This window comes from Podarcis muralis, chromosome 8 (assembly GCF_964188315.1).
Source record: "Podarcis muralis chromosome 8, rPodMur119.hap1.1, whole genome shotgun sequence".
Classification (NCBI taxonomy): Eukaryota; Metazoa; Chordata; class Lepidosauria; order Squamata; family Lacertidae; genus Podarcis; species Podarcis muralis.
In genome coordinates this window covers 6,423,521-6,446,165 of record NC_135662.1, presented here as the reverse complement: position 1 = coordinate 6,446,165, position 22,645 = coordinate 6,423,521, and the positions used below count along the sequence as shown (strand labels likewise).

Here is a 22,645-nt window from a genome sequence, read left to right as displayed (position 1 = left end):
TCAAATATGTCAAGATACTAACGTCGCTTTCCTGTTACGCTTTGCAGGTGCTGGATACCTATATATTTCACTTTTTCCTTAAAGCTCGCCTTAACAGACGGATGGATGCTTTTGCCCGCCTAGAGCTGAGCACTGAAGCTGAGAAAGACAGGTGAAGAAGCCTTCTCACTATTTATACAGTGGCTGCATGGCAAAATACCCTTTTCTACTCCGCTGAACACATCGCTATTTTTCTTTTCTTTTCAGGAAGTTTTGCTACAGAAGCATGATTTAAAATAATCTTTGAAATCCCTTGTGCCACTTCATCAAATAATTATAGGGGTTGGTAAATGTCTTTGGGTTTGTGAAACGCAGCCTGGGCTATGCCCTAGCCTGGGTTTTCTTTTCTTTTTCTTTTTTAAAATAATTTTTATTAAATTTCCAATTAACAAACCAATCATATCACATTAATTCCAAATTATACCAATACATAATAAACTCCAAATATTTAGCCGAATTTTAAATTTTTGTTGGGGGTACCCATGCTTCGAGTTCAGAAAGGGTCCAATCACCTCATATTTCTGCTGCTTTGATGTTCACAAGTCCCATCTTCCCATCTCTTTGTTGTTATCCTTTACAAATCCCGTCTTCCAATCTTCTTGTTATCGTTTTTCTTTCTTTCTTTATAACCTCTGAGATCATCTCCACAAGCGAGTTGAAGCAAACATTATTATAGTCCTGTGTGGATTTTCACGGTGATCCAAAAGTTCTGTTCAAACGGCAGGCGCCATTTCAGCAGTTCCCATAAAATACAGTCTAAGCGTCTGCTCATTAACTTTCCCAGACCAGTTGCTCCATAAATCAGCCTTACCAGGGGAGTTGTTGCCAACTCAGCCATGGAATTCAGATATGATAACAAAACCGTAGCACCTCTCCCCCTTTGACTGTAAATCTTGCAACTAAGTCTGTCTCATAAAGCCTCGGTTTTCTGATGGCCAGAAGGGCAGAGAGTTTGTTGGATCCTGCAAGTAGGTTAGATATACATTTATGTTGTTATCTGTAGGTTAACTTCACTGCTCAGCCCAAGGAGGCCAACCATGGAAAATGTAATTTCGAGAAGGTTTAATCCTCAGTACATGATGAGCAGGCGAATGGGACTGAGCTTGCCTAATCTGCAAGAGATCGCGCCAAAGGATGGCCCGACGAGGAATTCGTCTCTTCGGCGTTTAGACGTGAGGCAAGGTAAGAGGAGAACTTAACTGGGCTGCTGTGGTTGTTTCTTTTCTCATTCCAGTGTAAATGAAAAAGATAAAATAAATGTCAAATACAGCACCCCTCTCTTGAACTGCATTCTGAAGACCAATCCATGGCTGTTAGGGAAAGGTTGTCAGGTCTCAGAATCCAATTTCGTCCAACTGCAAAGCGCTGTGCCGTTACTTTCGCCAGTCTCCTTGCGATCCTTTTCAGAAGAGTAAACATAAGCAAGCCTTATGGGGCGTTGAAACCAGTGTGGGACAAGCAAAACAATAGTCAATGGCCTATTGCAGGCATAGGCTAAGTGGGCCCTCCAGATGTTTTGGGACTACAACTCCCATCATCCCTAGCTAACAGGACCAGTGGTCAGGGATGATGGGAATTGTAGTCTCAAAACATCTGGAGGGCCGAGTTTGGCTATGCCTGGCCTATTGCTTCCTAATCTTACTTTCGTTATCTTAATCTTAATTTTATTATTTGCACCCTGCCCATCTGACTGGGTTGCCCCAGCCACTCGAGGCAGCATTCAACAAATATAAAAGCATAATAAAACATCAAACATTAAAAAAAAAACTTCCCCATATAGGGCTGCCTTCAGATATAATTATTTTTATTTAGTTGCATTTGTTTTAGTTGTAAGCAATTGTTTGTTCCCTTTTCTAGACACGAGATCAACCTCTAAGTCAGTGACTACTTTCAAGATCCCAGAAATCCACTTTCCTCTTCTGAGCCAGTGTGTCTTTTCTTACTACCTTGAATTTAATATTCATCTCAGCAGAGCTATAGATATTTTGTCTCCCGATAACTCTGCGCTTCTGGCAAGGTATTTCTACCTCCGGGGACTTATTGGTTTGATGCAAGGAAAGCTTCTGAATGCGCTTTCGGACTTCCAGAACCTTTATAAGACAGACATACGGATATTTCCCACAGACCTTGTGAGGAAAGTGGTGGAAAACCTTCCTCCTTCCGAACGTTCCCAAGCGGATCAGAAGCCGGAGCTGAAGAGGCTGATCAGTCAAGTGATGGATAACCAAAGGGAGATAAGCAAAGTAGACGACCGTGTGAAAAAATTCCAGTTGCCGAAAACACACATGCAGCTGGATGACTTTGTGAAGTTCGTTCAAGAATCTGGGATTGTCAGAGACACAGACACGATTCATCGGCTGTTTGATGCACTGACAGTAGGTAAGGGGTAAAAAATATGCTCGAATGCAGTTGTTTTCGTCAGAATTTTTCATGCCTACCTTTTTCCTTCCTTGAAGATTGCTCTTACTGTTGACGTAAAACATGTTCATTCCCCAATACGTTTGTTGCTGCGAAGGAGATGCTGGCAAAGCTACCCAAATCAGCAAGGTACTGTACCATAAACATGGGATGCGGGTGGCTCTGTGGTCTAAACCACTGAGCCTCTTGGGCTTCCCAATCGGATGGTCGGCGGTTCGAATCCCCACGACGGGGTGAGATCGCGTTGCTCAGTCCCTGCTCCTGCCAACCTAGCGGTTTGAAAGCACACCAGCGCAAGCAGATAATTAGGTACCGCTGCGGCAGGAAGGTAAACAGTGTTTCCGTGCGCTGCTCTGGTTTCCATCACAGTGTGCCATTGTGCCAGAACAATTTAGTCATGCTGGCCACATGACCCGGAGAAGCTGTCTGGACAAACGCCGACTCCCTTGGTCTGAAGCAAGATGAGCAAGATGAGTGCCGCAACCCCATAGTCGCCTTTGACTGGACTTAACCGTCCAGGGCTCCTTTACCTTATCTGCTATAAACACAACACTCTGCACTGGACTAGAGCCTGAACTCAAATCTCTTGCTTGATCATACAGATCCAGGGTGATATGCAGGTTTTAGGGTGTGCCAAGGCTCCACAAGCAGGGTGAGATTCTCCTTGTGATGTAGAAGCCCATTGCCTACCAAGTGATTGCATGCATCCTGCAACCAATAGCCACTAAGCAAATACTGATCTGCACCCACCTGTTCTTAGTTCTCCATTGCTAGCCTGTTGCATAGTGTCTGAGATTATTGCAGTGCAGACAACAGCATCAGTAATAATCACTGATGACTGGTTGGATTCATATTCAGTTGTTATTTTGCTTCCATAGAATCATAAGAGCTGGAAGGGACCACGAGGGTCATCTAGTCTAACCCTCTGCAGTGCAGACCCACGCGGGGCTCGAACCCACAACCCGGAGATTCCCATGCTCTACTGACTGAGCTATCTCTCCTTCTCTCCATATTTCATATTTTGGTGTTCTTATTATCCCTTAATGACTTTTACAGTCATACCTTATGTTACGTCTGCTTCAGGTTGTGTGTTTTCGTCTTGCGTCCCGCAGCAACCCGGAAGTACCGGAATGGGTTACTTCCGGGTTTTGCTGCTCGCGCATGCGCAGAAGCGCTAAATCACGCTTCGCGCATGCGCAGAAGCACCAAATCGCGCTGCGCAGATGTGGTGATTCGAGTTGCAGGCTTTTCGCATTACGGGTGGGCCTCCGGAACGGATCCCATCCGTAACACAAGGTACCACTGTACAGTGGTACCTCGGGTTAAGTACTTAATTCGTTCCGGAGGTCCGTACTTAACCTGAAACTGTTCTTAACCTGAAGCACCACTTTAGCTAATGGGGCCTCCTGCTGCTGCCGTGCCGCCGGAGCACGATTTCTGTTCTCATCCTGAAGCAAAGTTCTTAACTTGAAGCACAATTTCTGGGTTAGCAGAGTCTGTAACCTGAACCGTATGTAACCTGAAGCGTATGTAACCCGAGCTACCACTGTACTGTGTTTGCCCTAGTCCTGCATCCGTAGCTTAATAACGGTAGGAATGAAATGAGGCCAGTCTTGTTGCAGAGGAAAGGTCTATGAGGGAAAAACACGGGATACTTTGGCTGATTCTGTTGCTTCTCTGCAGCGCTATCATCCAAAGTGAGATGGATTTTTAAAACGGCACCTACCTGGTGCAGGCAAAACTGCCAGCTTCACGTGGTTCGGTTGATGTCTCATTTTACACTTCTAATAACCTGTGCATGTTTGCTACTGAGAGCTGGCAGGCTTTCCTTGGCCAGGTCTGGAATCTGTCTCAGTGTATATTGGCTTGCACTGCCTAGGCTCAGGGGGAGACTGCAGCGATGAAACCGGCAGCAATTGCAGAGTTACTTGAACCATACTTAAAATGGTGAATTGATAATAGTTGCTGAGGTATTTTTCCAGAAGGCAGTTCTGCAGTCACAGATGGTACGTATAATATCAGCTGATTTGGGTTTTATCTGTGGGACATGGCGGCAGGTTTAGCAATTGTTTTGTGGATGAGGTTTAGCCATCGCCCTGCTGTTGCTTCTCCATGTCTTGCTACGGATCCATTTCTCCAGTTCCTTCTGCGACTGGGTTGCCCACTTCGTCTCACTTGCCCCATCTCCTCTTGTAAAGCCGAGTCCTTATGAAGTCACTTCTTCCATTCAGAAAAAAAGAGGATAGATACTTGAATTCGAGATGTTAGGGCCGTAATGGCAGAGGCAGCTGGCCAGGAAGAAAAAAAGCGAGAGCTTACTGTTTTTAGTTATATATTATTGAAAATTTTCAGTGGAGAAATAAACTGGAGGAAGGAGGGAAAGAAATGCAAAACAAAAAGAGAAAAGTGCTTTAAACTGTGACAAAATACAATGTACGGGTAGAATCATAGAATCATAGAATCATAGAATCATAGAATCATAGAGTTGGAAGAGACCACAAGGGCCATCGAGTCCAACCCCCTGCCAAGCAGGAAACACCATCAGAGCACTCCTGACATATGGTTGTCAAGCCTCTGCTTAAAGACCTCCAAAGAAGGAGACTCCACCACACTCCTTGGCAGCAAATTCCACTGTCGAACAGCTCTTACTGTCAGGAAGTTCTTCCTAATGTTTAGGTGGAATCTTCTTTCTTGTAGTTTGGATCCATTGCTCCGTGTCCGCTTCTCTGGAGCAGCAGAAAACAACCTTTCTCCCTCCTCTATGTGACATCCTTTTATATATTTGAACATGGCTATCATATCACCCCTTAACCTCCTCTTCTCCAGGCTAAACATGCCCAGCTCCCTTAGCCGTTCCTCATAAGGCATCGTTTCCAGGCCTTTGATCATTTTGGTTGCCCTCCTCTGGACACGTTCCAGTTTGTCAGTGTCCTTCTTGAATTGTGGTGCCCAGAACTGGACACAGTACTCCAGGTGAGGTCTGACCAGAGCAGAATACAGTGGCACTATTACTTCCCTTGATCTAGATGCTATACTCCTATTGATGCAGCCCAGAATTGCATTGGCTTTTTTAGCTGCCGCGTCACACTGTTGGCTCATGTCAAGTTTGTGGTCAACCAAGACTCCTAGATCCTTTTCACATGTACTGCTCTCAAGCCAGGTGTCCCCCATCTTGTATTTGTGCCTCTCATTTTTTTTGCCCAAGTGCAATACTTTACATTTCTCCCTGTTAAAATTCATCTTGTTTGTTTTGGCCCAGTTCTCTAAACTGTCAAGGTCATTTTGAAGTGTGATCCTGTCCTCTGGGGTGTTAGCCACCCCTCCCAGTTTGGTGTCATCTGCAAATTTGATCAGGATGCCCTTGAGTCCATCATCCAAGTCGTTGATAAAGATGTTGAATAAGACCGGGCCCAAGACAGAACCCTGTGGCACCCCACTAGTCACTCTTCTCCAGGATGAAGAGGAACCATTGATGAGCACCCTTTGGGTTCTGTCAGTCAGCCAGTTACAAATCCACTGAGTGGTAGCATAGTCAAGACCGCATTTTACCAGCTTCTTTACAAGAATATCATGGGGCACCTTGTCAAATGCCTTGCTGAAATCAAGGTAGGCTACATCCACTGCGTTCCCTTCATCTACCAGGCTTGTAATTCTGTCAAAAAACGAGATCAGGTTAGTCTGACATGACTTATTTTTCAGAAATCCATGCTGACTATTGGTGATCACAGCATTCCTTTCTAGGTGTTCACAGACTGTTTGCTTAATGATCTGCTCCAGAATCTTCCCTGGTATTGATGTCAGACTGACTGGGCGGTAATTATTTGGGTCCTCTCTTTTCCCCTTTTTGAAAATAGGGACAACATTTGCCCTCCTCCAATCTGCCGGGACTTCGCCTGTTCTCCAGGAATTCTCAAAGATGACTGCCAGTGGTTCTGAGATCACATCTGCCAGTTCTTTTAATACTCTTGGATGCAGTTCATCTGGCCCTGGAGACTTGAATACATCTAAACTAGCCAAGTATTCTTGTACTATCTCCTTAGTTATTCTGGGCTGTGTTTCCTTTGCTGAATCATTTGCTCCAAATTCTTCAGGTTGGGCATTGTTTTCTTTATCGGAGAAGACTGAGGCAAAGAAGGCATTGAGGAGTTCAGCCCTTTCTGTGTCCCCTGTTTGCATTTCACCATCTTCTCCTCTGAGTGACCCCACTGTTTCTTTGTTCTTCCTTTTGCTACGGACATACCCATAAAAGCCTTTTTTGTTGCTTTTAACCTCTCTAGCAAGCCTGAGTTCATTCTGTGCTTTAGCTTCCCTGACTTTGTGTCTACACGTGCTGGCTATTTGTTTGAATTCCTCTTTGGTGGTTTCCCCCCTTTTCCATTTTTTGTACACATCCTTTTTTAATCTTAACTCAGTTAAAAGTTCTTTAGATAGCCACCCTGGCTTCTTTAGGCACCTTCCATGTTTCCGTCTCATTGGTATTGCCTGACGTTGTGCTTTTACTATCTCCCTCTTAACAAACTCCCAGCCATCATGAACTCCCTTTCCTTTTAGTATTACTGTCCATGGGATTTCACCCAGCACTTCCCTAAGTTTTATGAAGTCGGCTTTCTTAAAGTCAAGAAATTGAGTCCTAGTATGCTTGGCTGCTCCTTTCCGCTGTATAGTAAACTTCAGAAGAGCATGATCACTCGTGCCTAATGATCCTTCCACTTCTACCCCACTAACCAGGTCATCAACATTGGTTAGGACCAGATCTAAAATGGCTGTTCCTCTTGTTGCTTCTCCCACTTTCTGGACAATGAAGTTGTCTGCAAGGCAAGGCCAGTGAGGTATATAAATAGTATGATTATTCCAATGAATATAACATTATTAACAGGTCATTATAATTTTTATAAATGCATTCCAGATACTATTATATTTATCCATACACAATCTGTGTCTAAAAGCAATCAGTTCATATGTTGAGTTATCATATCTTGTATCCATTGGTCAAAGGTATTCTCTTTCCAATGAACCAATATCAGTCTTTTGGCTGCAGTAACGGTGCAAAGAGTCCATCTAAGTTGACCCGCTGTCAAACCCCATATTGTTGGCATATGGTTTAGGATAATATTATCATCTGACAATTTTTATCCCCCCCCCCCCCAAGTAGTATTTATGCATGCTAATACTTTCCTCCAAAAATTTGTAAGCGTTGGACATTGCATAAACATATGCTTCAAATAATCATTTTCCCTATTACATCTCCAGCGACATGTTGTCATAGACAATCCCTTTCTACATGAATGAAACAGAGTCCAATAAATTCCAAATGTTGTAAGACGTGGTTTATAATCTCAAAACACATTTGCCACAGAAGCTAAAACCTTGTCCCACTGCTTGGGTGAAAGGAGGAACTAGTTTGGCTTCGTGTAGAAATATTAACAAGGGATGCAGGTGGCGCTGTGGTCTAAACCACAGAGCCTAGGACTTTCCGATCAGGTCGGTGGTTCCGAGTGCTGCTCTGGTTAGCCAGAAGCGGCTTAGTCATGCTGGCCACATGACCCGGAAGCTGTACGCTGGCTCCCTCAGCCAATAAAGCGAGATGAGCGCCACAACCCCAGAGTCGGCCATGACTGGACCTGATGGTCAGGGGTTCCTTTACCTTTACCTAGAAATGTTAACAGGAAATAATGGTTCCTTTCATTTAAGGACATCAGAAACAAATAGACCCAGAAACATTTAAGGACTTTTACACCTACTGGAAGGAAACGGAAGCCGAAGCGCAAGAAGTAAACCTGCCCCCCAGCGTGATAGAACGCTTAGACAAAAACGAATGTGTCTACAAGTTGTCGTCCTCTGTTAAAACGAACAAAGGAGTTGGGAAAATAGCCATGACTCAGAAGCGCTTGTTCCTCCTGACGGAAGGAGTCCGGCCCGGCTACCAAGAGATTGCAACTTTCAGGGACATAGAGGTGAGTGCGACATAGACTCAATAGCCGAATTCCCTAATTTTGAAGATATTTATTATACGACTGCAGATTTGGGGCTACCTTATATCCCTGTTGGTGGCCTTTAAAGAGGCCTTTTATATATTTATGTGCTTTAGGGCTGATGGTGGTATGCACAAGAAATAGTTGAGGCAACCCTGTATCTGAAACAGTCATTATCATCTTGTGTACGTGTTTGGCTTTTAACATCAGTTTTGCCACACCAAAGTTTAATTTTTCGGGTCAGTTGTGTCTGGGGGCATGTTTGGCAACCTGTTCAGCCCTGGAAATTCTTGCCATCTCTTACTGGAACTCGCGTGCAAACTCTCCCACCCCTCAGTATTTTAATAATATCGCTTACAATACAATCCAGGGGGCTCCATCCCTGACCAGTGATCCTGTTTGCTAGGGATGATGGGCATTGTAGTCCCAAAACAAGTTTGGGCCAAGTTTGGCCATGCCTGGTTTAGAGAAAAGCAAGTCTCCGGAAAGAGCTTAGAATCCGAGGAACTGAAAACTTTACGGGGAAGGGATTTGGAGGAGACGGCTGTGTAGCTGTACTTTGCCTCATTTCAGTTTTAAGTTCTAATTTCTCTGTCTTCACCCACTGCCCCCAAACCCAGGAAGTGAAGAGTACGACAGTTGCTTTCCTGCTTCTCCGGATTCCCACCCTAAAGATAAAAGCCGTGTCCAAAAAGGAGGTTTTCGAAGCAAATCTTAAATCTGAATGTGACCTGTGGCACTTGATGGTGAAGGAGATGTGGGCCGGGAAGAAAATGGCGGATGATCACAAGGTCTGGCACTTTGAATTGGCAGTTGAAATACATTTTGTATTGTCAAAAGAAAAGTTTTGTATGCTTTTACTATGGCACTGTGGGTTAAACCACAGAGCCTAGGACTTGCTGATCAGAAGGTTGGAGGCTCAAATCCCCACGACGGGGTGAGCTCCCGTTGCTCGGTCCCTGCTCCTGCCAACCTAGCAGTTCGAAAGCACGTCAAAGTGCAAGTAGATCAATAGGTACCACTCTGGCGGGAAGGTAAACGGTGTTTCTGTGCGTTGCTCTGGTGGCCACATGACCTGGAAGCTGTACGCCGGCTCCCTTGGCCAGTAGGGCGAGATGAGCGCCGCAACCCCAGAGTCGGTCACGACTGGACCTAATGGTCAGGGGTCCCTTTACCTTTACTTACTATCTCATTGACTTTCCAAATTCCCATGTTTCGCTCGCCTTCAGTTGTAAGAGAAGATTAATAATTAGAGAAGTGAAGTGACCAATTTTGCCAATACTGCAGCCGTCGTTACAAAAACCACGATACTGTTGATGAATGCGCCTGACATCTTCTGTATCCATATTTTAAACAACCGTTTTGTTGTATGGCTTCCTTGGCGCACATTTCAACCTGATTCTGGATGGATTGGTGCAATCCGTTTTTACTGTTAATGGGATGGTAGTTAAGGGTCCTGAAGGAAAGTATTTCCTCCTCTAAACTTAATAAGTAAATAAACAAAGGCTTCATATTGTTAGATTGAATTTGGTAATGTGATTATATAGAATATTGCATTATGCACACATGCAAAGCCGAATGGGATGATCATGGACATACACATTGGGAGATAAACATGGGCTTTTTCTTAAAACAAAAGGAACAGAAGGCAAAAAGCAAGTATTATTGTTATTTATTGAATTTATATACCGCCCTGTACCCGGAGGTCTCAGGGCGGTTCACAGAACATAATGGCTTCTTTTCATTTTGTCCCCTAGGACCCTCAATATATTCAACAAGCACTTACGAACGTTCTCCTGATGGATGCAGTCGTGGGTATATTGCAGTCCTCTAAGATCATTTATGCTGCTTCCAAGCTATCTTACTTTGACAAGATGAAGAATGAAGGTGAGCTGGTTTGTGGCTTAAATGCTCCTGCTAGGACTGTTGTTCTGTATCTAAGAGCGTCATCCAGAACTCTATTGGGCCAAGGCATCTCCAATCATGCACCAAGCCCAGGAATACCTAGGGGCCAGAGTACAGTGTGTCAGAGTTTGACTGCACCCAAAGGCCCAGGGCTAATAGTAGGGGGAGCAGAATGCTAGGACCTGTTGTGTGGCTATTCTGACTGCCTTCCAAACGGACTTCTGTTTTCGTCCTGTGACTGGCCTTTATTTCTTCAGGCATTTGCATGTGTTTATTCTCCTGGGCAGGGACGCAGGTGGCGCTGAGGGTTAAACCACAGAGCCTAGGACTTGCCGATCAGAAGGTTGGCGGTTCGAATCCCTGCGACGGGGTGAGCTCCCGTTGCTCGATCCCAGCTCCTGCCAACCTAGCAGTTCGAAAGCACAAAGTGCAAGTAGATAAATAGGTACTGCTCCAGCGGGAAGGTAAACGCCGTTTCTGTGTGCTGCTCTGGTTCGCCAGAAGCGGCTTAGTCATGCTGGCCACATGACCCGGAAGCGGCGGACAAACGCCGGCTCCCTCGGCCAATAAAGCGAGATGAGCGCCGCAACCCCAGAGTCGGTCACGACTGGACCTAATGGTCAGGGGTCCCTTTACCTTTTTATCCTCCTGGGCCTGACAGTAACTTTGAAAAACAACAACATGTATTTGTCTGCTCTTCTTCAGTGCCCATGATGGTCCCCAAAACAACAAGAGAAACGCTCAAGCACAAGATTAATCCGTCAGCTGGGGAAACTTTTCCACAAGCAGTAGAAGTCTTACTTTACACACCAGGTATGGAATACTGTATTCCTGGAAGGGGTGTGTGTCAGGGAACAATTGGAGTTGGTGGCACTCGGTGACATTGCAGCACCCCAGTGTGTCAGGATGGGGTATGTTGGCTTCTCAACAACTGTAGAAGTTGGGGTAGATAACACAAAGAGGCCTCCTGGTGAGATACGTGGCCGAGGAGAGGAGGCAGTAAGAACTCTGGTATCCTCATTCCAAGGCCAAATATTTATCTCACTAAAAAGGGACGCGGGTGACACTGTGGTCTAAACCACTGAGCCTCTTGGGTTTGCCAGTCGGAAGGTTGGCGGTTCGAATCCCCACGACGGGGTGAGCTCCCGTTGCTCTGTCCCAGCTCCTGCCAACCTAGCAGTTCGAAAGCATGCCAGTGCAAGTAGATAAATAGATACCGCTCCGGCGGGAAGGTAAACAGTGTTTCCGTGCGCTCTGGTTTCCATCGAAGTATTCTGTTGTGCCAGAAGCGGTTTAGTCATGCTGGCCACATGACCCGGAAAGCTGTCTGTGGACAAACACCAGTTCCCTTGGCCTGAAAGCGAGATGAGCGCCGCAACCCCATTGTCGCCTTTGACTGGACTTAACCGTCCAGGGATCCTTTACCTTTTACCTTTATTTATCTCACTATTCTGTGTAGCCTAAATCAGGGTTTCCCATAACTGGGTCTCCAGTTGTTTTGGACTACAATTCCCATCATCCCTTACCACTGGTCCTGCTAGCTAGGGATGATGGGATTTGTAGTCCAAAGAAGAAAAAGCTGAAGACACAAGTTTGGAAAACCCTGAGCTAAATGACACATGACAGAGTAGTTCAGGAGTGAATACCGTACTGCAGTGGTTCTCAGAGGCTGTGGCAGAAAAGGATGACATTTAAGGACAATCAAAGGAACATATAAGCATTTCAGTGTAGCATAGCATAGTATCAAAATAATTTATTTTGGCTATGCAACCAGAAAAAGTATTTCTTCTCTTTGTGCTCCTGCCAGTCTAGAAAGTGCCGGTACTTTAAGCTGAAGCGTGGTTCTTATAATCACCACCCATGTTGGAAATAGTTCAGGAGCAGGTCTTCCAGTAAAACTGATGGGTTGAAACCCTCATCGTCTCCATTCTTGGCTCTGTTAAGCTTCGTGTGAAAAGCTTGGCTCTGTTAAGCTTTCTTAGTGAAAAAGGTAACAGCTGAGGGAGATGTTAATAGGCATCAGAAATACAGCTGCTCTTCACAGTGTTCCCCAGTAGCCCAATCTGTAAGATGGCATAGCCAGATTTATATTCTTAGATAGTACATTGCTTGATAATGTATTTGGTTCAAACGTATTTTATATCAAGTGTGTCACCGTTTTCTCCTTCCAACGCTTAGGGCAACTTGATCCAGCAGAAAAGCATGGGGATGCCCACCCAAAATTATGGTGTGCCTTAAATGAAGGGAAGGTGGTCGTATTCGATGCATCTACGTGGTCCATACAGCACTATCTTAAAGTAGGAAACTCTAAACTGGTAAGCAACACTGTGCAAATACCGCATAAATTTTAATTTGCTAGCAAAAAGTATTGAAGCGCGCATGGGCGTTTTGACTTTTTAAACTTTTTCATCCTTTTAGTTTTTGTTTTGGTAGATGTGAGCTGTGTTGGGTGTTTTTCTGTTTCATTGTTATTTATGTGACAATATATTCTGTCCAGATATACTGTATCTGGGGCAGAAGGAAAACCACCTGTGTTTTTTTCTTGGGAGGTAAATAGTGGCTAGCTGCTTATGAAATTGACGCACACTGTTTGGAATTCTTCAAGGCTTCACTGAGAGATGGGGGCAAAGAGATACTGCCGAGAGGACCTGAGAGGCTCAAGTTTCTAAGCAGCGTATGTCAGAAAGGGGTACAGGTGTTTCCTTAAGTTCAGTAGAGACAGATGCTTCTCCTCCCTCAGAGAACAGTGTTTGGGATAGGGAACTGCCCATCCAAGAGGCTCAAGGTTACACACAGTTAAGTAGAATTTCACCCCTGGAAAACATTTGTGTGTCTTTCAGAATCATCAAGGCTTTTCAGGGATTTAACGTTTTGGTGTGATATTGAGAGCTTCCATGTTGCAGTGATATAGTCTTGCTGAGTATTTCTTCTTCTTCTTACAAATGCAGAATTGTATGGTAATGGTGGAACAAAGCCAAGTCTGGATCGGTTCTCAGGACTCCATTATCTATTTGATCAACACCCACAGCATGTCTTGCAATAAGCAGCTGAACGACCATCGCTCCGAAGTTGTGGACATCATTGTGAAAAACGGGGATAGCAGCTCCAGGTCAGCTAAATATATAGTATGGCAGGTTCTCTTGTTCAAAGACCAACTGGGATTGTATCCTGAGTGTAAGGGACCAGGGGAGAGAGAGAGAGGGAGAGACTTCTATTGGTGGACCCTCTTTTTCCTCAAAGTGTTTCCCTCAAAATGGTACTATGATGTGCTGCCAAAAACCAGGCTGTGAACCTCCTGATAGGCAGTTGCTTGAGGAATTTCTGAGTCCCTGTTTCTTAGGACCTCTTAATTTCAGCCCACCTCTAGGTGAAAAATGGGAGAGCAGCTTTGAATTTATTTTCCTCAAAACCTAGAGGACACTGAACTTATTAACAAAGTTTAGTGGAAACTATTGTTGGAATACAAGGGGGTAGCTTTGCAACTGTGCAGTCTTAGCATGCGGGGGAAATTTATAGCGAGAAGTTCATTTTTTTAAACCCAATGAAGCCAAATGTCCAAGTATGAGGAATTTCATGGGGAAGGAAAAGGAAGCGCAGTAAAAGGGTTGCACATGAGAGCTGTGGGAACTACAACCATTCATGGTTTTTGCGAGAGAAGCTGGATGATGCACCAGTTTGTAAAACATTTCTGTTCTCTTGTGCATGTCTGGGTATCTACATGAAATATTTCACCTATAAATTTTAAGTGAAAAAGAGAGACGGGGAACCTGCAGTCCTCTTGTCGTCCTGCATTACAAAACCCCCGACTCCTGGTCATGCTGGTTGTGGCTGATTGGGAGGTGAAGTCCAATAATTTCTGGAGGTCCAAAGGTTCCCTTGCCCCGAGGTAGTGGCTGGTTCTCTCCTGTCGCCTGCAGAACTTTCTAATCCATGAGATGTGTCAAAATAGCAAGAAAACTCCTTGCGAAGAGATGAGCTTAGAAACTAGAAAATGTGCGTAATTCATCTTCCAGTCACATTTTCGCCTTTTGTCCAGGTGGATGCTGGGGAGGTATGAGCACATTTGAAATAAGAGCAGTCCAGTTTGGATGACACCAGGTTTGAGCTGAGGTCTTAGTTCCAAAACCTGGTTCCTCAGTTGTGTGTGTGTGTGTCTGTCTGTCTGTCTGTCTGTCTGTCTGTCTCAATATCTAATTCATGAGATCGGATATAGTAGGCTATTTTACGGATATAAACAGCAGCGGAGCCCTAAAGCAGGAGAAGTGTTATTGGACAAGTTTTAGTTCACTCCCTCTGCATTGCATTGAAGGGAGGCTAGAATCTAGATACCACAAAACTTGGAATGTGATTTTTTTTTTAGCTTAAAAGCAGGTGGGGTAAAGGTAATGTTTGAAGACTGAACAGCACACACACACACACACACACACACACACACACACTGACTTCTCTGGCAGATAGTGACTCATGAATAGAATTACATGTTGTTACTTCAACCACAGTACAGTGGTACCTTGGTTTTTGAACATCTCGGAAGTTGAATGTTTCGGTTTTCGAACATCGAAAACCTGAAAGTAAATGCTTTGGTTTTTGAATGCTTTTTGGAAGTTGAATGTGCCACACGGCTTCCGTATTGAGTCTTGCGTAAGTAAATGCTTCGGTTTTCGAACGTTTTGGAACTCGAGCGGTCTTCCGGAATGAGATACTACTGCATTAATTTTTATGTCTACTTTTTTCGCAACACATGTCCTAACATCACGTACTTTCCTTGCGCATGCGCAGTGAGGCCTGTTCTTGCAGCGTGGACGGGACAGTGATTATGTGGGACATCAGCACCTTGAAAGTCAACCACAGATTCCAGCTGCCCTGTGAAACTCTGACTGCCATCAAATTCCACAGTAACAGGCTTTGGTGCTGTAAGTTTCCTGTGTCTTCATCTACCTGAAAAGAATGTACGGTAATTTAAAAGGAAGAGGGTGGGGAAGCCATATCTGACTTTGATTCATAAGAAATCAGCCACCTTCAGCCTTCCCCTGCTCTTTCTTGGAGACCTTCAGCCAAATGCTTATAATAACTTTAGCTGAAACCGTGGGACTGATTAATTTAAATTTCATTTCTGGGAAGACTCTTCCTTGCTGCAAATGTAGGCGTGTTGTTTCAATGCTTTGTCAGAAGCATTTCTCTGCATTAGGAAGAGAGCTCACCTGCTGCTCATGAACCTGACAAACTCCTATCAGAAACAGGAGTTTTCCTAACAGTGTTGGTATCTCCCTTCAATGCATAATAGGAAGAAGGCAGCACCAGAAAATAGGGGGAGCTCCCAAAAGGTGCAGTGAACCAGATTAGGGTCCCAAACACGTTCTCTTTTCTTTCCTGTGAACCATTTACAGTGGGACCTCTAGTTACTAACTTAATTCGTCCTGGAGGTCTGTTCTCAACCTGAAACTGTTCTTAACTAGAGGGGTCCTTTCGCTAATGGGGCCTCTTGCTGCCGCTGTGCCGCTGGCACACGATTTCCGTTCTTATCCAGGGGCAAAGTTCTCAACTCAAGGTACTGTATTTTTCGCTCTATAGGACGCACTTTTCCCCCTCCAAAAATTAAGGGGAAATGTGTGTGCGTCCTATGGAGCGAATGCAGGCTCCCTGGCTTCAGAGATAGCAACGCGAAGCCTCTGAAGCGCAGAGGGAGCGCTCCGTTTCTCCTGCCGCTTCGCTGAAGGGGCGCTGAGCAGAGAGGGGGAGAATTTTTTTCTTCTTGTTCTCCCCCTCTAAAACAAGGTGCGTCCTATGGTTGGGTGCGTCCTATAGAGCGAAAAATACGGTAACTTTTCCAGGTTAGCAGAGTCTGTAACCTGATGCGTTTGTAACCTGAGACGTTTGTAACTCAAGGTGCCACTGTATATCCTTTTGCTAAACTATTCAATAGTTAAGAATATTAGTGTTAAGGTCAGAAAAAAAATACAAGGTGTGACCGGAAAGTTGGGCGAATGGTCACAGAAATCGGACAGAAATCCGATACAACGCACCATTGACAATGTTCGTAGAACTTTTGGAAACTTCTGGAGAAGTCCTCTTTTCATACTGCTTTCAGTTCCCTTGTCACAGCAGCTTGGACATGTGAAATGTTGGGAAATCTGTGCCCTTTCAGTGCAGATTTCAGTTTTGGAAAAAGAAAGAAATCCGGTGGGGCCGGATTGGGAGAATATGGAGGGTGGGACAACTCAGTAACCTCAGGAATGTTTTCTTTTTTTTATATAATAATTTTTATTCATTTTCCAAACATTTTTATACAATCAACTCATATTTAATCACACATTCATCAATTTTTGACTTCCCTCAGTTTCTCTGCCACTCTTTCGTTAAAATTTCTATTGTTCACGCATTTCTGAACTTATTATTGCCTTTAACCATTCCTCTTCCTTTCTCCTACTTTCTTTTTTACAATATTTCTTAATTTTTCACAGAGACTCTTCAAAACCAACAAGCGTTGTCTGTGCATCACATATGCTTTTCAGATATTTTGTAAATCTCCCCCAATCCTCGATAAACTTTTGGTCTTTCTGATATCGAATCTTCCCAGTTAGTAACCTTAGGAACGATTTCACATGGAATATGAAATCCTTTTGCCATCCTTCAGATGGCCAAACGCTGATCCCGCATCAATAAGTCTTGAACTTTGTCACCATTTGCCACTGTTCTGCTTGTTGACGGTCTGCCAGACTGAGGGTCCTCTTCAATGGTTTGCCGCCTGTTATGCCTATTGGGTGGAGAGCGAACAGGCAAGATCCCTCACTGGTCTTTTCAAAAGCTTTATTACTGGTGCAAAGCATTTACAGTGCAGAACGCCTAAACTCCATGTCTTCCTCAGTCACTAGCAGAATCTGAGAATGGTCAGTCCTTAAACTTTCCCCAGCAGAGTAGTTTCGTGACCCCCAGCCGACGCCTCCCCTCTCTGCACGAAAACCTACTGCACAAGGAAGGCTTGGGTAAAGGGGGACCTCCCTCCTCTCCTCTTTGCTCAGGCACGGTGCCTTGGCTCTTCCTTTCATCCTCCAAGCCCTGCAGCTCTTCCCCACTTGAGGTGGGACCTCCCTCCTCCGCTGAGGAAGTGCTGCTTCCCACGATCTTTGGGGGCTCTCTGTAATCCAGCTGCCTTTCCACCTCTCGCCACTGAGCTGATGGCAGTTCCCTGACACCTCCCTTCACGGAAATGCTTAAACCACTCATACGCTGTCTTTCGGGTTACAGCTTCATCTCCATACACAATTGTGAGCATTTCGTGGGTTTCCGATGCCGATTTACCCCATTTGAAACAGAATTTCATATTGACTCTCTTCTCACAATTTCTTCTCAGAATTTCATATTGACTCTCTTCTCACAACGCACTGCACTATTAACATCGCAAGGGATTGTTGCCTTAGGAGAGCGTGAAAAATTCTCCGGGATGACTCACACCCTGGCCACACCTCTTTAATCTTCTGCCCTCGGGCAGGAGATATAGAGGTATAATCAGCTGTACCAACAGGCTAAAAAATAGCTTCTATCCGTGGGCTGTTAGGCTGTTGAACGGAAAATAATATAGCGAAATTGACTTGCGAGGTGGTGTGTTGTTTGATAAGAGATTGAGTGTTTGGGTGCAGGGGGGAGGGAGGCTCGTTTAATTTCATTGTACACAGGTTGTACAATGACAATAAAGGTATTATTATTATTACTAAAAAAAACCCAGGTTGGACAGGTCATGGCCAAGAGTTTAGACTAAATGTGATCCACCTGGAGAAGGAACTGGAGAACCACTCCAGTATTTTGCCAAGAAGAAAGTGAGAGTTTCCAAGGCATTCTCTGGTTCAAGGGGTCACGGAGAGTCGAACACGACTAAGATGACTAAACAACAACAAAACAGCTGCCACATGAACGTAGGCTGTCAAATAAATGCTGAGACACATGTCCCTATGGTAGCTGAGATACAGACAGACACCTCCCACATGTCTCCGTGAATCCGGCAGTTCCTATTATCACGTACAGGGGTGATTCACCCTACTTTTCGGTCATGCCTTGTATTTACTTATTTAGTGTAAAGGATCCATCCACCACCATCTTCATTTCTGCTTTAATGAGACAATAATATCTTTGTTACTAAGCGCTTTATGAATGTTTGTTTTAAGGTATAGGGAGCTGTATTCTTGTCCTCTCAACAAACGGTATTATTCGGCAAAGGGTACAAATGGAAGACAACGTGAGAGCTACGCCCTTCCTCTGTTTCCAGTTGTTCCCCGAGGTATGTAACAGTAGATTGCGGCAGTCGATTTGTTACTAGCACCTTAACCTAAACGTGCTAGACAGTCGTTTGCATTAATACAAGTATTCTCTTGCCTTTCTCTTCGCTTTTGCCTTAGAGTGAGCAAGTGCTGGCATCATGTTCAGCGAGCACTGAGTTGTATTTCTGGAACATGACTGATCTCTCGACACCCTCTCAAAAGATCAGCTTGCAAGACTGCTCAGAGATCACGTGTATGATGAAAGTTAAAAACCAGGTAAATCGGATGCAAAGGAACTCTGTTTGCCTCTTGTGGCTTATTCAGTGATCTCTGCTATGATACAGAAGTCCGCCTAGGTTTATGCAAGAGCTGCTTGCTAACTCCATTGAATTGTGGTTCATTGAATTAACTTCTCCCCTCTCTAGAATTACAAGCTGCTTTTGAAGCTCCTCTCAGATTTGCCACATCACAAATCTAAAGTTCGGTTCGGCTCATGGATTTGGTTTCAGGGTTCTTAAGCTACAATCCTCTCATTGTTTAATGAACCAGCCACACTTGGAAAGTATTTTTTTGTATTTTTCCTTCAAGGACTCCAGAATGGCATTGCGTAGCTTTTTCATGACGCATCCAGAATTAGTGAAGGCAAAATGGTGTGTTCTGTCATTTATCAGTTTGCTTGCATCTGACAGCCTGTGGATAACCATACTCTCCCCTTCCTAGTTATAACTACCAACTATTTATAATTTACTTACAATGGAGTGGGCTGTCTCAAATACCTTATTTTAATTTAAATAACAATTACCGTACTACTCCGTGTAGAAGACCAGGTTTTTTTCTGTAAAATTTATGTTTAAAAGTTGGGGTCATCTTATACATGGATAGTGCATAGGGTGGACGTTTGATTGGTTGTTGCTGCGGCTGTCAGCGGCTTTTGGGCGTCTTATGGTTATTGCATCAATGTCCGGTGTTGATTGGCTGGCGCTGTGGTAATAAGGGCGGGTGATTGGCAGCTTCTGCCAGCAAGAGGATAGTCAAGAGGCGGATTTTGTGATGCGTGTTGGTGAGCAATTTTTGGCACCCCCCCTCAAAAAAAGGTCAACAACCCTGGGTAACCCCCCAAGCTCAACAACTCTGTGCCATCTCCCCCCATTTTCTTAAATTAAGGTAAAGGTAAAGGTACCCCTGCCCGTACGGGCCAGTCTTGCCAGACTCTGGGGTTGTGCGCCCATCTCACTGAAGAGGCCGGGGGCCAGCGCTGTCCGAAGACACTTCCGGGTCACGTGGCCAGCGTGACATCGCTGCTCTGGCGAGCCAGAGCTGCACACGGAAACGCCGTTTACCTTCCCGCTAGAAAGCGGTCCCTATTTATCTACTTGCACCCGGGGGTGCTTTCGAACTGCTAGGTTGGCAGGCACTGGGACCGAGCAGCAGGAGCGCACCCCGCCGTGGGGATTCGAACCGCCGACCTTTCGATCGGCAAGCCCTAGGCGCTGAGGCTTTTACCCACAGCGCCACCCGCGTCCCCCAAAATAGGGCCCCCCAAAATAGGGGGTGTCTTATATATGGAAAAGTACGGTAATATACCGTATAAAAGTACGGTAATATACGGTGATGCTAGCTGACATGGTTACTAAATGTTAAACTTCACTTGGTTATGCAACTAACATGTTGAGTTGATCCATATTACTATGTAGTTCTCTGTTTTCCTGTTTCAACAAAACATCTCAGAAAGTATGCTGAGGCATTAAAGATGAGATATATATTTGTGTCTCCTGAAGGTGATCACATCTGCCAAAATAAGTTGGGCATTAGTACTTGTATTAATAAATTAGCTATTAGTCACCAGTTTGAGGTCTCCCCCATCTCCTTTCTTGCAGCTGCTCCTGTTACTGCCGGAATAAATGATTAAAATAATGCATATTTACATGCACAATGGAAATACAGTATTTTGTTTTAAAAGGACGTGTTTGCCTTTCAGATATGGGTTGGCGGCAGAGGTCTTTCTCAAGGCAAAACCAAAGGAAAGATCTATGTGGTTGATGTGGAAAAGAAAACGGTGGAGAAAGAATTGGTTGGGCACATCGACACGGTGAAAGCTCTTTGCTCAGCAGAGGACAGATACGTTCTTAGCGGCTCTGGAAAGGAAGAAGGGAAGATAGCAATCTGGAAGGTTGAATAAAGTTCAGTGTTTCAGTTTTGTTTAATTCAGTTTTTAAGGCTGGGCACAGAGAGCCCGTTGGCTTCAGTCTTGGGTGCATCTTGTTCTTCCTTCAATGTTTTAACTTATCAGATCACTTTTCAGGGTAATTGTTCTAGAATTTCTGTTCTAGAATAGCAGGAGTAAATTTATATTATGACCGTGAATACACTGAGTAAGAAACTTGAAAATGCACTAGGAAATCATTGAATGAGTCTTTAATATCAAATTGTAGATACCAGCTGAAGTTTATTATTTGCTGCGTTGTAGGATCAATGGCACCTTGTTCAGACAGCGTAATCGGGTTCTGTGCTTCCTGAATGACAAACCGTTGCAGTGCAATTAATCCGTTAAGCTTAGAAGGGTGAATGATGACTATTGCCCTTAAGACTATATAGGGTCTTTTAAATGGGATAAGTTGGTTGACAGAGACCTGTCTTTTCCTGGCTTACCGTTGTTGATCTCAAAACTCGTTCCAGGTTGAGTTACTCCACTGAGAATGAATGAGGATGCTTTTGCAAGAAGGGAGGTTCTCACTACACTGTAGAGATCACTATAGTAAAATATAAGCTTTTCCCGCCCAGGGTGCTGCAGTCACGAGACTTTTCCACTAGCACTAGTGCATTGAATCCCCTTCTGAGGATTGTGGTTACTTGCTGATCTGAAAGTAAATTGTAAATCAGGTTCTCAACTCCCTAAAAGTGGGACTGCTGCTTTCTGTGTTTATACGTTTAACACACGCCAGTGAGATGGAATAATTTTATATTGTACCTTAATTTTCAAAGGTGCTCCCATTTATTTGCGAACATAAGCTATGCCACTCCTCCCTTTTCAAATGCTCTTACTTCCCGCAGCTTTTCAAAAAGTTTGTAAGTTACATTGCCTGGTGCATCACACAAAATGCCGACTTGAAGCAACTGGTGCTCTTCCCTTCAACAGACATTCACACCAGGAGTCCTTACTCACAAATGAGTCATTCCCCTGCCATTTTTTTTTTTATATTTATAGCTGAAATGTAAATAAGCAATTCTGTCCTCCAACTTTTTAACATATAAAGCAATTACATAGAGAGCCTGAAGGAAACTTTTGACGGCCTTAACTTTCGTATTGGGATAGTGTGTTGGATAGTGTTGTAAAGACAGAAATGTTTGCTATTTTTGTAAACAATTTAATAAAAGATTGAAGTGTTACAAATTGCTAATTTCATATACCCTGTGAGTAACAGAAGGATTTCTATCTACTAATAAAACCATGCCTTTTTTGAGTAGCTGAAGCTAACCTTTCGTTTTCTTAGCTACTGAATGTAACGGGTTGGGATAGCGAATACACAGATCAGCTTAAGAAGGATGGGATTCATACTTCAGCTGACATCAAACATCTGTATCCATACACGTGTGGAAACTGTGACTTTTGTATTGCACTGCCATCTCTACCTCTAAGAGGAGCAGATTTCTCCAGCAGATTAAAAATAAAGGGTAAAAGGATCCCTGTCGTGGTCCAGTCGTGACCGACTCTGGGGTTGCGGCGCTCATCTCGCTTTATTGGCCGAGGGAGCCGGCGTACAGCTTCCGGGTCATGTGGCCAGCATGACTAAGCCGCTTCTGGCGAACCAGAGCAGCGAATGGAAATGCCGTTTACCTTCCCGCCAGAGCAGAAACTATTTGTCTACTTGTACTTTGACGTGCTTTTGAACTGCTAGGTTGGCAGGAGCAGGGACTGAGCAACGGGAGCTCACCCTGTCGCGGGGATTCGAACCGCCGACCTTCTGATCGACAAGTCCTAGGCTCTGTGGTTTAACCCACAGCGCCACCCGCATCCCTTCCAGCAGATTGCAGCAGTGCAAAAGTTAACGCATTAAGATA

General features: G+C 44.4%; 1 protein-coding gene across 2 annotated transcripts in view; it reads left to right on the top strand.

Moving 5' to 3' along the window:
* DENND3 (DENN domain containing 3) overlaps positions 1-22,050 on the top strand; it is a 48,323-nt gene extending 26,273 nt beyond the window's left edge. For both annotated transcript variants that reach the window (XM_028736071.2, XM_028736072.2), the window contains exons 12-24: positions 48-151; positions 1,043-1,221; positions 1,897-2,418; positions 8,149-8,411; positions 9,050-9,220; positions 10,187-10,316; positions 11,040-11,147; positions 12,513-12,649; positions 13,283-13,443; positions 15,114-15,247; positions 18,494-18,606; positions 18,725-18,862; positions 20,565-22,050. In XM_028736071.2, coding sequence (XP_028591904.2) covers positions 48-151; positions 1,043-1,221; positions 1,897-2,418; positions 8,149-8,411; positions 9,050-9,220; positions 10,187-10,316; positions 11,040-11,147; positions 12,513-12,649; positions 13,283-13,443; positions 15,114-15,247; positions 18,494-18,606; positions 18,725-18,862; positions 20,565-20,765 — 2,361 coding nt within the window. In that variant the 3' untranslated portion in view covers positions 20,766-22,050. The remainder of the gene's footprint in view (positions 1-47; positions 152-1,042; positions 1,222-1,896; positions 2,419-8,148; positions 8,412-9,049; positions 9,221-10,186; positions 10,317-11,039; positions 11,148-12,512; positions 12,650-13,282; positions 13,444-15,113; positions 15,248-18,493; positions 18,607-18,724; positions 18,863-20,564) is intronic.
* The last annotated feature ends 595 nt before the right edge of the window (positions 22,051-22,645 follow it).